Below are 15088 nucleotides of genomic sequence, written 5' to 3'. Positions count from 1 at the left end.
CAAACACTTGTTTCTTGAGCATRATTTCTGGGAAGATATAAAAGGCATTGGAAGAACAAACTCATCCTTGATTTAATTCAAAGGATTTTCAGCTTTTAGGCCACRTGTTACCAAAAAGAAAACTATAAACTGAATGGGGGAATCTACTGCATCTACTGTATAAGGATGATCATCAAACATAGATCTTAGACATGAAAAGTCATTACAGTTGTCAGCCAAGGTGAAACTGATTTCAATCTTTGCCACTCACAAGAGCTGCTGCAGAGGTTGCTCAGTTTGCTTTGATTTTAAAGACAGTGGAATCAGATCCTGATATCTGAAGAATAAAAAAAGCCAAAAAAAACCCTTCCTCGGTATTTTCACCAGCAATCTTTTTGGGTAATTATGGACAGATGCTGACAGATTCTACAGGAAAATTATTTAAGCCTTCCTGAAAATAATTATGACTACTCTGACTTTTGCAGCAAGATGTAGCAGATTCTCAAGCTGTTTAAAACTTGCCTGCAACTGAAGTGTAGTTTAATCTAAAAAGCAGTGATATGCTCATTCTGCACCAGCTTTTCTGAGGAGGTTTTAGCTGATGCCCTGAAGTTATTATTKTAGGAAGCCAAAATACCTACAACTAGACTTCAATCAGAATGATGAGATCAACAGCCTTACTGTGTGAATGGGAACAGGAAGCATAGGCAAACTAAACTTTGGTATTTTTTCTTTTCAACCCTCATGAAAAAGACATCTTCACTACACTGTTAGAGTTTTACCTAATTCTGATGAAATCTGACTGTTATTCCTCATGTCCGACCCTAGCAGCTTCTAGTTTGAACCATTCTCCAAAGGTTTCCCACTGCTTTAAAAGAGTTAAATAAATATTTAACTTCATTTCACAGGAAAACTGAGGAAAGCAGGAAAACTGAGGCACGGCAACTGCTTCCTCCCATGGAAACTTCTAGTTAAAAGCGAAAGATGCATGCGATCTGCAAAGAAACTACTGCTATACCTAAGGCCTCAGGAAGTGTTGATGTCAAATCCCCGAGCCGAATTCAGGAGTTGCCACCTCCTTAGCCCGGCTTTGGGGCACAGTTCCTTGCCCTCCGGACCCGCATCCTTGATCCCACCATCACGTCTGGCAGACGGGCTGGGTCTCTGGCAGCTCAACGTGGGCACCTCCTACCCATCCCTAGGATCTACATTGCAGCCAGATTTCTGGAAAATCTCTTTTATGGTGGCTGTTTCATACCGGGAAAGCTGTAGCTTTGTGCAAGAGGGTGAGATGGAGAAGGCGAGAGCAATTCACCAGCAGSTCTGTTAAGAAAACCCAAATACCACGCTTCCTAGTCTCGGGCAGCATTTGTTGGGCACTCCATACAAGTGTCAATCAGCGAGAAACTAATAATTTATAGCCTTAAGACCAAAAAGGCAGAGGTAACATGGCTGCATTTCTAGGCACGATTAACGCATCAAAAGACGGAGAAATACAAGGATCCCCGTCTTCCCCAAACAATGAGCAGAGATTACAAAACAATCSGAACGTACTACCCCAACTTGTCTCCATTATGCAAACAGTAACTGGGAAAGCGTCCTGAGGGTGCCTTACATAACTGCTCGCTCCGAGCCCCCCGAGGCAGCCGAGGGGTCGATGTTTGCCCTAACCCTGCACGCAGCCCCGAGYGCCGTGCGGGAGCAGCCCGGGCTGGGCGCAGCCGGCGGGCGGAGGCAGCGCAGCGGCAGCCGCGGAAACTTTGCGCCGCAGGGGCCGGGCAGCGGCCGCGCCAGCGCCGGGGGGGCTCGGCGGAGCCCCGAGCTTCCTCCCRGGAGCCGGCAGGGAGGCGGCCGATGGCAAAGTTGCAGCAGCCGCCTCCTCCCTCCCTCCCGTCCGCCGGAGCCGAGCGGGCGGCAGCCTCCGGGGGCAGAGGGGCGGTGGCACGGGCTGCACGGCGCGGAGCYGGGGCGACTTACCCATGGTGCCGCCGCGGCCTCCTCCTCCTCTGCCTCCTCCTGTTCCTCCTGCTGCTGCCGCTCCTGCAGCCGCCGCCTCTCCGCCGGCGCGGAGGGAGGCGCGGGAGGCGTGTGCGCGGAGCGGGGCGCGGCGGGGAGCGGAGCGGAGCCTGCGTGCGGCGGGCTATGAGTCAGGGCAGCACATCCGGGCACGGCCGGGAGACACCCCGCCCGCCAGCCCGCCCGCCCGGCAGCACCGAGCCGCCACCACCGCCGCCGCCGGGGAAGGGCGGGAGCCGCGCACGGAGGGGGAGGAGGCGGCGCGGGGCCCGCGGCAGCGCCCCCGGCTGGGGAGGAGGCGGCGGCGGTGGGGCGGGTCCCGCTCGGAGCCGCGGCTGCCGCCCCTCCCTCGGGCCTCCTTTGTTACAGGGCTGGGGTGGGGCCGCTGGGGACGGAGTGGGCGCTGTGTGGTGCATCCCGCGCATCGCCGCAAATTCCCCGCATCCCCGCGCATCCCCCGGCATCCCCCCGCATCCCCGCAAATCCCCGTGCATCCCCCCGCATCCCCGCACCGCATTCGTTCTGCGCCCTGCCTCGGCCCGCGGGGAACGTGGCGTGGTTTAAACACGGCGAGCGCGGTGTTTGAGTTCATGTTTAATGACACGGAKTCAAAGGAGGAGCGTTTGGCAAGAAGGAGGAGATTGTGCTGGATGGATAAGTGGGGGGTTTTTAGGTGGTCTGTGTGAGGAAAAGGATGAGGGGAGGAAGCAGCAGGTGATGTCCAAGTGCTGCGTGTTTTGCTGAACCAGCATGACAGGTTTTATACCCGAAGCTGAGAGGTGCAAGGTATTTCTGTATGGAAGGCATTTTTCACAAGAAAGCGAATGTTTGTGTTCGGTGGTCTCACCTTTTTGCCCTCGGGTGTTCAGTACCTGTAAAGTAAGAAACAATAAGGAATTGTTTGCTGTTACAGTTCTCATGGCACTTTTCACTGGGAAACATTTGAGGGGGAAGGAGAGGTTAAACTGAATTTTGTGGCGTTTTCCAAATTTTCCCATGGTTGTATATTCAGGTAAATTTACCTGAGTAAAACCTAAAGTAATGGTTAAATAGAGTAGGGCCACAAAGYGCGATAGGAGGGGTTTGCTTGTTCTATAGAAATGGATAGGCCAGGAACAATTCTGATGAGCGATGCAAAGTTTCAGTTGAACCACCCCCCACAGTGGCTTCACAAGTGACACCAGTAGTCCCTCTCACCAGCAGTCAGCAGCTGCCAGGGATTTCCTCTCTGGAACAGGTCCCAGGAGCTTTCATGCCTGTAAAAGGGCAGTGTGATGTGACAAGCAAAGAATAATTCATCAGTTTTTCTGCAGAGTACAGACTGAACATGTTGGGGTTTATCCATTTGCTTTGGTGTAGCCCTATGATTGACTACCTCTTTCCTTAGGACATAGCAGAATCTTGTAGTTGACTTCAGCAGCGTTAACCRCTGTCCCAGTATGCAGAGGTTTTTTTGCATTTGTGGGAGCCTGAAATAATRACTTTGAATGCCCCTTGRCACTGAAGATATTTAATTTTATCAGCTACTGATACTGAAAATTGGTATGTTTTTATAATGGCTAGACAATTCAGCTAGGCATGTTGTTGTTTTCATTGCACTGAGACTGCAGAAAATTCAAACCAGAACATGTTGGTTTTATAACTGCGGGGTTTGTCTCAGTACTTAAGGTTGGGTTTTTCTAATTTCAATTTACCAGAAAGACTTTACCATCAATACCTACAGAGCAGATATGGGAACATGTACGAGTTACCATAGAAAAAGGTAAGATGCTCACTTCTAAATCAATGATTGTCCTTATCCTATGGAAAATGTGAGGCTGTTTCCCTTCAGAGAGAAGGTTGCCAGCCAGTTGCCAGTCATCCCTGGGCAGCACTCTTCCCTCCACACACTGTTATTGTCTTCCCATTCACATAGCATAGGAAGGTCTCAAGAAGTAGCTTGTTCTGTTTTCCATGTGTAAGTTCACAGATATTTCCAYCTCTAGTTTTACAAGGCCTGAGATTTCTCAAGGGGCCAGGACTCAAGAGGTTGTGTGTACCTCTAACAGGGGTAAAGCGCTACCCACACATTTTTCTTTGCCCTTCGTACTGACAGAACAAATTGTGAGAGCCCATTCCATCARATGATGTGAATTCCACTAAATTACAGTACCATATAATATTTCCTTACATATTCAAGTATCCCAGCGCGCTCCTGCTGTTCATGTAGGCTTCTAGCCTCAATACAGAGGCAATTTGAAATATATTCCTTCCATGTGCCTTTGTGCCAAATTAAATGATATAATGTATGCAACAAGGAACACGAGGAGATGTGCTGAGAATTTGAAACTGGTGCAAGATCTGAGAAAGAAAATTCATGAAGTAGTCAGTGCTGGAAGGTCAGTTGGTCAAAGAAAATTTTCCATTTCCTCACTGGACATCAGACACAGTCAATGTTTGGGAGTGCAGAGAAAGAAMTTATCGATAACTTCCTAAATTCTGTAGTCTACAAGTCAATTTTCACAGCTGCATTAGAAATGCAGAAAAAAAGGCAATGATAAGCTATTCTGAAAGATATTTTTATTAATTAATCTTTCAGTCTTTTCCCTGCTGCTGAAAAGAAATGTCTTCTGCAATCCACAGAATACACTTGTACAGGTTTCTTCCCAATTTCTACTGCAAACTCACCAGTAATTCATATACATTACTTCTAACTGCCAGTTTTTCTCAAAAACTTGGGTTTTAAATAATTTTCTCCTTCTTGAATACATCATGAAAATCCTAATTTCATTGTTTTTAATGAGATATTTTTGCAGGCATCACTGGACCACACTTTGCAGGCACCAATCACTTTAAAAAAAATCAGCCCACTAATTTTGTGTATTATGTGCTATACATATGTTATCCAAGCCTAAGGGCCCAAAACGCTTCTACACAGTCTCTTTGAGATGGACATTCCKCTCATGAAAACCCCTCTCCCTTTTGAACTATTCCATGTGTAGCCATACAGGATCTTGCATTCAACCGCAAGAATGGCAGGACTTGATTTGGAATTTTTTTTTTATCAACACCCCTTTTTGTGGTTGTAAACTTGTACCTGATTAAGGGATTGACAAAAATCAAGTCCACGGCTTGTTTGGAGCTCTCTGTTTCTGTTGTAGAATTAATAAGTATTCAGTCAAAAGAACAAAAGGTCTTCCTATTTTTGCATGGTTCTTTTCGATCCACTGAAACTAATTATAATCAAAGACTTTCTGGAGTCTCTTTCTGGCAGTGTTTTTGAAAGCAGAACTCTGTTGAAGTCACTGTCCTCAAAATCCCTTCTTGGAGCAGATAACAGTCCTACCTTTCTGGGTCTTGCAGAGGTGTAAGTGTGCATTTCAGTTAGGAACGTACATAACTAGAGAAACCTGAGATTTTACAGGTTTTTCCCATTTATCCTAGGTCGTATTCATTCCATATGAAATAATATGTGGAATATCTGTTCCATAATCTCTCAAAGACAGATCAGTAAGAAGAGAATTCCACTGCCTTTTCCTCCGGATAGGTAGAAAAAACATTTGGGGGACACTTATGAAGTCAAAGCAAAATTTATTGCTAAGTGAAAGCAATAAGGAGAAAAAACATAGCACAGTGATGAATTTCAGACAAGATTTGAAAATAGATGAAAGAAGAAACTTTTCACCACTTAGACTCATTTAAGAGGTACCCTCAGGTATCTGTGAGAGTAATTTRAACACAAGAATGGCTGGCCTGGGAAAGGGAAATCTGAGAAACTAATTGTTTTTTTTGTATCTTTTAATCCCAAACTTTCAAAAAACAAAGCTTTAAACTGTCTGAAGAAAAACAAATCTGCGTGTGAGTTTGTGAGAATTGTGTGCAATTCTCTACAAGACTGCAATAACCCTTTCTGTCCTAAAAATGTGGGGCTTTTTTGGTGACCAGTCTCCATGGGCATYGGGAACAGTAAAAATGGCATTTGATGTTTGGTGCACTCGTAACGCTTGAAGACAGTGGCTGTAGGCTTTCCTCACACTTTAGAGCTGGAAGAGATTTCCTGTATAGTCAAGAAGAAATTTCTTCTTCCTTGCCCTCAAATGTAACTGGACACTTGTATTGTTTTCTGTTTGCTTGCTAGGGTTTTGTATTCATTGTCTACAAACCTCAAGAAGAGATAGGARAGCAGCTGCAGGGGAAAATTGTTCTGAGATTATTTTGGCTGTTTGAAATCTGTTTGGGTGGCAGATCTGGGCTTGGGAAGGACTTTGCTTCCAGGTGAGACTGGTAGGGACCTTGCCAATATTTGCCTGTCCCTTTGCTRTGGAGGTCGTTTGCCAGCTGGACTCCTGTCTGTAAATCCAGGATTCAGGTGAGAAAAGTCAGACTAATTATGAAACAYCTGGGTTAAATTTGTTGGCCTAAGGGACTCTACTGGCATTATTAAGGAAGTAATTCAAGGCAGTTGTGAGGCAAAATTGTTGAAAAGGATGAACGCGAGTTCTGGTTTACATTTCCTCCTCAAGGTGGATGAGAACTTAACTTCCCTCAGCAAATTTAAATACTGTAAAATGAAAGGAGTTAAAATATTCACCAAGAAAGGGGTTTGCAGGCATCTCCAGCTTCTCTGTAAGTGTATTCTTCATTTTGACTATCATCTCCTAATTTTAATAATTCTTCTCTTTAAATGAGAGCCATGTGAGATAAATTGGAAAAATAAAACCCTTTTATTGATTCACACTGCTATTTCTGAGTAAGTGCTAATACAGAATTGTGTTTTTGTGTAAAGGCTTATTTGGGGGTTGTTAAATGTACAGATTATGTGGTGCTCTTTATTTTTAATTGTGTGCTTTTAGTACTTCTTCATTTGTGTAAATCACATCTTTTCAATTTTRATCTAGTGAAGGGGATACATCTGCAGCAGAGTTTGCTATGGTGAGCTTTATTTTAGTATTGTGAAGCATTTTATACTTAAACATTAATACTGCATAAATGTTGCTCCCCATTAGGATAATTATGCCCTATTTTTTTCTCTGCTTCCRTCAATTTCTCTAATTTAAGGCAACTAAAAGTAAGCCCCGTAAGTAACTTTTGACTTGTGAAAACTACTTTTGACTTGATAATACCAATGGAAGTAGTTTGAATTCTACCTGAGCAATAATAATTGCAATAGCAAAGCTGTTACTAAATAATGCCACTGTGCTCAACCATTAGTGAGGTCTAAACCACAAGATTACAATACAAGGAAAAGAAAATTTTTACGGTAGAGTTACAAAAAAAATCTGGTTTGAAAACTCCCCTTTATACTTCCTAGGTGGTAGAGGCAAGTTACTTTGCCYTGGGATTGTATGGTTATGAGTGTGGCCACTCAACAATTGATGGGTAACAAGCGATCTGTCCTTTACTGTCTGTATTCTGCTAGAATCAAATAGCCAAAAAAAAACCAAACAAACAAAAACCAAAATCCAAGAAAAATCCTGCTATCCCTCAGTGCCAGACAAAATACTGCAGTGCTTTTATAACATCAGTAAGCTTTCAGAATTTAAATAAGACATTACAGAGATTTATTCGCCAGCCTTTCTTATTTAAATCTTTCTGCCGTTTTTCAGCCCAGCRGTTCAGTGAGCTTGGCCTTTCCTGGTGCTCCTTCTTTATTTCGACTCTATTTGCTTTGTTCCTGTCAAGAAATAATTTTGCCACACGTGACAACCGAACCAATTCTGATTGAAGTTAAGAAATGAATAATGTATTTGCCAGMTGACTCTCTTCAGAGGAATTTGCAACTCTGAGGCAGTGGCTTGCCTCATTATTGCCCACAACATGCTAGTGTTAATCTGGAGAGAGGAATATCCAACTGCCTGGACTGTGTCCTTTGAAAGGCTGTCTTCAGTTGAGGCAGATAAAATATGAACTCTGCAGTTTTTTACATTTTTGGTTCCTTATTGCAGAAATTCAGGTTGCATCTTAAGGCAGCAAAAATTATTTAATATGGTTCTATATAAAGGTCCCTGTATGTTTTGTAGTTCCTTAACTGTAAAACTGGCTATAGATTTCATTGCATTTTGTAAATATAACTTTCACTCTRTCTTCTCATATATTTAATGTATACATRCACWCTRATATGCCTATGTGYATAGCTATTTCTGGGWTATCTTAAAAGTATAAGGKTTTTTTTTSCATTTGTGGGAGCCTGAAATAATAACTTTGAATGCCCCAGACAAAATCCTTACRCTTACATTTTTCTGTGCTACAGAATTAGTCATTTTCCCAAATAAGTTACAATCTTCACATTCCTGTTGAAGGCAGCGTTTTGCTGCAGCTGCATGTCTTCCTCCTTTCTGTTTTTTGTGGGAATTTTCTTTTTTTTTTTTTAATTTCTACCCTTTGAGCTACTGCAAGTCATATTTCTCTGGCTGAATTCCAGAATGTAAATGAGTAGTTGCATCTTGTTTGTTCTGGGTTCTGGCGGCAGAACCCCCTCTACAACCAGGTAATTCTCTGGGAATAACGTGGTGATTGTAGTAACTGTCATTTTGCCTGTTGTTTTTCCCAGTCAAGTTCTCAAAATTCATTATGTATTTGAGATACTGCAAGAAACTTAGCYTGCAATAACATCTGCCATTTCTACAGCTGAAACCATGCAGTTGGGCAAATCTGAGAAGACTGAATTTTCAGAGAGATGTTGAGTCCTCGTCTGAGCTGCTTGCTTTCAAGTTTCTTTTTTAAAAAACTTCCTTAGATCGTGCAGCTGAAAAAGYTGGGGTGGAAAAGCACCTTATGGTGTGAAAGTGATTAATGTGTACCAGCAAAGGCAGGGCACGTGTCTGTGTGCGTGTGAAATGTGAGTGATGGAGTTCTAAATGTAAGTGCTTCTTTAGGAGATGAAGATRTCCATGAAGGGATGGGCAAGTGTCTCAAGCTGTGAATCTTGAATTTAGTTATTCTTTAATGTTGAAATCTAGATACCAACARTGATGTTACCAGTAAGACACACAACTGTTATAGCATTAAGARTGAACTGCAGCAGTTCTGTAGAAAGACAGTGTCTCCCAAAACTAGAATTAGGGAAAACCTGCACCCAGGCACCAGCAGTGAGGCCATTATCTCCTCTGAATATTTTAGCAAGCTTGCCTGTTCACTGAGGCTGAGAATTTCAGAAAGGCAGTTCTGAGACATTCAAATGCCCACAAGAGCTACTCTCATGATGTTGAAGCATTTCACTCTRTCACTGCTTGAAAAGTTGCATCTAGATGTTTGATTCTCCAGAATTCTTGGCATTTACATCCACAGAGGGCTTTATATCTCAAAATGTTGGTGTCAGTTTCTCCTTCCTTAATGCCCTTTGCTTTTCTTCAGAAAGGGCATTAATTTACATGTATTAATCTAAATGTATTAATCTACAGTAGCGGGACATCTCAAAAGTTGTCAAATGTGCTAATACAGCTTCACTGAGCCAGGTTTATCACTTACTGTTTGCCTTTTTAAGGTTTGGCTCATGTTAAAAACTAAACATAAGGATATTCTAGGCTCAAAAAAATATTTTTACTTTCCCCAGTGAGACTAGAAATCCAAAACCAGTATTGTTAAAAATCATGCCTATGGGAACAGGTTCAGCTGCCCCTAAGTTCCTCAGGCTGTACATACGATTTGTGTCTTCCYTAAGAAAGATGGAAATTTCAATATAACAAGCAGAAGAATAATACAGAAGGTCAGGATTCTTGACGAAAGTGAAAGAGGTGTTACTTGGTCTAGAATTTTTAAGGATTGTGAGTATGATTTGGCTTGATGGATGAAGATTCCAAGGATATGACAGTGGCTTGGTAGCTGATGCAGCAGTTGGACTAGGAAGGGACTAAGGAGCAAGGCAGACCATGAAGAGTTTACAGTTGTAGCRTAAAGTTACACTGGAGATCAAGAAAAAGGATTATTATCTATTAGACTCCAGGTTGTGGGAGAAAGCTGATCTGATGCATCAGGAGAAAAGAATGCAATAAGGGAGGCTAAAAGAATCTGACCTTTACAAAGCATGACAGAAAAGGTTTTGTGGTCAGCAGTAGTGCTCTGGCATGTAGGGGAAGCTGCTAATCTAGAAGACATCCAGACTATAGCAGCATTAAGAGAGGATCAGCTCACAGGCAGAATTGAATGCCAATGCAATTAGAAATGCAGAGACCCTTAATATTTCCATGCCTTCATTATTTCCTGAACAAGCTACCAAAACAAAATAGGAAGAAAAAAAAAAGGAAATTAAAAATTATTCAAATCCATACCGTTGAATCAATTAAAGATTATTTTTGTCTGTATTGTAGGCCAGAGTCTGGGTTATTCATATGGAGGCCTTAAAACTGAGATGACATAAGAATGTGCAAGAACAGAAAGTTTGRTTSTTCTTGTCCTTAGTGATGAGRATGTTGTGGGACAGAYGTGAGGCYGTGACTCCATGTGAAGGAACTTGGRTCTTGTCTTCCAGGAACTGTACAGGTGTGYTCCCCATATTTGGGACCACTCCTAGGCATGCTGGGCATGACCATTCAACAATGTAGATGTAGGCTGTGTATTGTACAGATAYACTTGTCCTCATAGTCACAGCTTTATTTCTAAAAGCTGCTCGATTCATGGCTTTTCTAATAACAGGTATTAACATACTGGTTTTTCTCATCAGGCTTTCTAATTCTAAAGCCTGGAGCTGATTTGAAGCTGCCCTGTTTTAGTGCTGTGTATCTCTGACAGCATATTTTTCCCACCACCACTGTTAATTTAACCTGCCAGGCACTGTGACGCCCTGCAAGGCTGTGCAGGTTCTTGTCATGTCTGAAAACTTTATCCCGAGCACTGCAAGTGGGGGTGGGAGTYGCAACAAAGGTAATTACCACCTATCTTGATCTCCAGGTAATGGAGATTGTGGCTGGGAGTGATTTCCCTCGGGGAAGAGGGGAAGGCAGGAGTCAGCAGTGCTGACTCGGTGAGCTCTGAGTGGTTTTTGGCATGGTGAGGAGAGCTGCAGCAGCRCAGGACCTGCAATCTGGGAGAGGAAATATCATCAGCAGTGAGGGGGGGATGTGCTGAAGCTGCAGGGGAGCTGATGGGAGGGAGAGCATATCAAGAAGGAGATTTTAAGAGGACAGTTTAAGAGGTGTGTTTATAGTTTTAGCTTTACAGGGACAATTTTTATTTAAATGGCCATTTTCCAGTAGTATCTACTATTGCCATTCCCAACACTGTTACAGCCCTGAGCGCCCCATCACCTCCAGTGGTACTGTGGTTTGCCTGTTGATAGTCACTGTATAAAAAAGGTCTCTTATTTGATGCTAGTCTGCATTCAGAGACACCCATTTATGTACCCATATCTCAGTATTTTTAGTTATAAGGACCTCTGGAGTTAAAAAATAACCACAGTTGTCAGCAATGAACTGAGAAGCCTTTGAAAAATTAGCTTTGAAGTCTTAAACTTCTTGCTGCAGGGCTGACTGCAGCTGTACTTCTTGATGGTGAGTACTGCAGGAATGTTTAAGTGAAAGAAGGGGTTTCAATTAGTCTCAATGCTCCTTTGTATTGCTTAATGTTGTGTTGGAGGTTATGTCCTTTTTCTTTGTGTATGAAACTGGTAACTACCTAAGCTTGACATTTTAAATAAGCTTAAGATTTCTTAATTAACAGCCCCCCAAACTTTTATTTTTCACAAACTGAATTAATAAATGAAAAATTAGTAGGAAAAAAAAATTAAAATAATAAATCATGAACCAGTGTAGTTAAAATGTCTATTTTTGTCTGCTAAGATGCATTTGCCCTGTATGAGTTTTTACCGACTGTTTTRTTAGGGTAAGTTTTCTAAGCTCCTGTGAATGTTATCGTAAGTGGAGGCCCCAGTGAGACTGCAGCTTAGTGAAAGCATATTTCCCTCCTTTCTCGGGTTTGCATTAGTGATGATGAGTTTCTGGAGCTTTYAGAGCTCTTGCCAGAAAGATAAGGCTCTCATGTCTGTGCTGTTGTCGTTCATTATGGTCGCTGCTGCTCSGTGATGTGCCAGGAATAGTTCAGGGCTTAGCTGGAGCTGTGCCCGTGGGCACACCTGCACATTCATGCTGATGTTGTGAAAAGAGTGAACTTGAAAGTGTAATTCACAAGCACCGCCAAGTACACGCAAATAAAATCTGCAAATTACACGGAGATGTAGGTCTGAAAAACTTGAAAAGCGTTGCAAAACGCKTGCTTGAAATTGAGTAGCTGGAGGGCTGTGTCTGCCTTATTGCGTGGAGAGACAGCCTCGTCCTTTTATTCCCTTTTCTTCTCCTGGCCCCTTGCACTGCACTGTCATTTTCAGAGCCACCTCCTCCGCAGAGCCTCTGTGGGGCCGTGTCCTTTGTAGGGAAGCCCCTTTTCTTCTCTTGTCCCACCCAGGTGACCTCAGTGTCTCCTCCAGAACTCGGTCCCATGGCTCAGGTGGAGCATCTGCGTKTTCTGCCGGCATCAATGCTCGCCCGAGTGGAAGCTGAGCCTCCCAGAGCCCGTGTGGGCTTGTTCACAGACTCCTGCGGGACCCGAGGCTATCAAAATTCAGCGCTGCAAAGGGCTTATCTGCATAAGGGATCTGCAAGTGAGAGCAAACAATAACCAGTGAATAGCTTGTTACCCTGAYAAATTGGGAGGCTTGCAAGTGAAAAGTCCTTGGGTAATTGTACAGGAGGGAGCGAACATAAATAACTGGAGCCTTCAATAAYTGTAACTTCTGCCTCAGAGTTTCTATGGAATATTTCAACCACTTTCCCCTGATATCTTGCTCTACAAAATTAGAAGCATTATTTATTAAGGTGGTTGTCAGAGAAAGTCTAAAGTAAGGGAATACTGTACTGTGKTTCCTCATAGGCTTTTGGACCCCTAGGTCTTCATTCTGACTGAAAAATTTTACTGTTCCTTAGGCTGCTTGTTTTAATGGATTATTTTAAAATTAGTTTTAATTTTTTTGGTTTTTTTTGTTTTTCTTCTTGTTGTGCAGGGCAAATAGGATAAAATCACTTCAAAATGAACAACAACAAAAAATCATGCATGATATTTCAGCGGAAGTTAGACATTTCCAAAGCACAGCCCTTTTCCTCAGGGTCAGGCTTTTGTTCTCAAAGAAGATGAGTCAAACCCTGCTCACTGGCTTTATGGAACTCTGAGCTCTAGGAATTCTGCTGTCGTGGACTTTTTTGCAGAGCTTTTTATTTCCCAGGCAAAAACTCATTTGCATTGTGGTATTGTTATGTGTTTTCCTTTGATCTCCTACTTTGGATTTCTAAGATGGAGAGCTATTTTTTTTTACTTGCAAATTTGCATTGCCCCAGGATATGAGAGGTTTGTTTGAACTCATTTAATTGGCCAGTGATGTGAAAAATGATCATTTTCTATATTGAAAATGAGCTCAAATAACCCCTTCCTGGAGTCCTTATAACCTACTGTAACTTTCCATGCATTTTTACTGACTCAGATTTATCTTGACTGGAAGGAGAATGAACTCTTCTAATCTTTTCCATGTTTACAGACATGATTTTTGGGTTTACAAGACATCACCATAAAAATATAGAAAAATCAAAATATAATTAGTCATGCTTTCCAGTGTTCTTATTTTAGTGAAAGAGGTACAATTCCAATTAAATCAAGGGAGATAATCAGAATAGATATGTTGTGCCTAAGAATAAAGTGGAGTTTGCTTTTTAAGTTTGCTTTCATGCTGATTTATATTGTAATTTTGAAGATGTTACACTGAGGCCATGTTTTATGGGGTGCTTTTGGACAGGAAGAAAAAAAATACCTTTTATTCTTTGAAAAGTCTGAATGCGAAAATCTAACCTGAAGTGTATGAAATCTGCATGACTTGTCTCAAAAAAGAAGATCCTTTATTGACTTATTTTATCAGCATTCACAAAATCTTAAAATGGCTTGTTGATTTTTAGCATGTTAGGAGGAACTAGAAGTGTATAAATTAAACTTGGCATTTTATACTGAGATTATAAATACATTGAACTGTARACTGTTCCTTTTATCAACTTGATCAACTCTTGTGGGTTTCCTACCATCTCTTTTGTCTTGCCCCACTGCAGAATCCTTGCCTGTGACATTTTACTCTGTTCACAGCTGCCAAGCCCTGCAACCAGAGGTTGCATATGTCCTTTTAGTCCTATTTGAGAAGATCTTGTCTCTGCCTTGTAGGTGGGAGGGTGTTATCTTGAGATTATGAGGAAAAGATGGCAATTTACTTGGCTTCCATGCTGTTCAGAATCATTAGCTCCTGTTTTTYTTTTTCTTCCTACTCTTTCTCCACTCCAAACTTAAACCATGTACAAGAAATAAGCTTGTTTATATAATTTTTTAATTTTTTTTTWAATTCAGTATAGCTGGTCTGTATGATCCTAACTGGTTTAACCAATGGGCTCAGGGAAATCTGAATGTGTAGATTTGCTGTTGGATCTTCTTCTAACAGTTCTTTTAAGTGAATTACTGCACAGTGAAACTTGAAATTGCTAAGTGAGAGGAACTTTATAATTACACAGGTGGCTATGTGCATTATGGTACGCCTGTTATCTTGATTTTTTTATGACAGCTCTGCCTTTGAAGTTGTGTTTTGGTGTTAAAAATAATAGTTAATCTTACTTCTTACTCTTCAGTGCAGTTGCTGAATTATAGTAGTTTCATTCTGTTGGATAAGAGCTGTGATAATTTTTTATCATGTAGATTTAAATTTCTGTAAGGGGTGTTAAATGAGTAAAATGGGGATGAACAAGTCTGAGGAAAAAAAATTATTCCTAACTCCTGAAATACGTTGCCAACTTTGCTATCTCACTGTGTAGTATTGAGCTAAATTAAGATAAGAGGGATGGCCAATATTATTTTAATTTTTGCCTTCTAAAACTCAATAAAGTTGTATGTATTTGGTCAGTTGGAGGGCTCTTGGCGGTCTGGATGTGTTCACCTCTTGAGGTGTGGCTGCTGCCTTGCTGCCCTGCCAAGGCACACATCAAAGATGTTATTTTTGAGGGGTTTGCAAAGCGTTCAGCAGACGTTCTGTGKGACAGAATTAACTTGTCATGCTTGTGCTTTCTAAAGTGAAATTCCAGATTGAAACAGAGACTGTCACTTG

The 15088-nt window shown here is 42.0% G+C and overlaps 1 protein-coding gene across 3 annotated transcripts in view; it reads right to left on the bottom strand.

Annotated features, from left to right (window-relative positions):
• RAP1GDS1 (Rap1 GTPase-GDP dissociation stimulator 1) overlaps positions 1–2186 on the bottom strand; it is an 85755-nt gene extending 83569 nt beyond the window's left edge. For 2 of the 3 annotated variants that reach the window (XM_057366584.1, XM_057366585.1), the window contains exon 1: positions 1957–2186. In XM_057366584.1, the coding sequence (XP_057222567.1) occupies positions 1957–1960 (4 nt within the window). In that variant the 5' untranslated portion in view covers positions 1961–2186. The remainder of the gene's footprint in view (positions 1–1956) is intronic. The other variant, XM_057366586.1, reaches the window with a different exon arrangement.
• Positions 2187–15088: the final 12902 nt, after the last annotated feature.

The sequence above is a fragment of the Malurus melanocephalus genome, unplaced genomic scaffold (genome assembly GCF_030028575.1).
Source record: "Malurus melanocephalus ecotype Western Australia unplaced genomic scaffold, MMel_1.1 scaffold_68, whole genome shotgun sequence".
In the NCBI taxonomy this organism is placed as follows: Eukaryota; Metazoa; Chordata; class Aves; order Passeriformes; family Maluridae; genus Malurus; species Malurus melanocephalus.
This window is presented reverse-complemented; position numbering and strand designations above follow the sequence as displayed.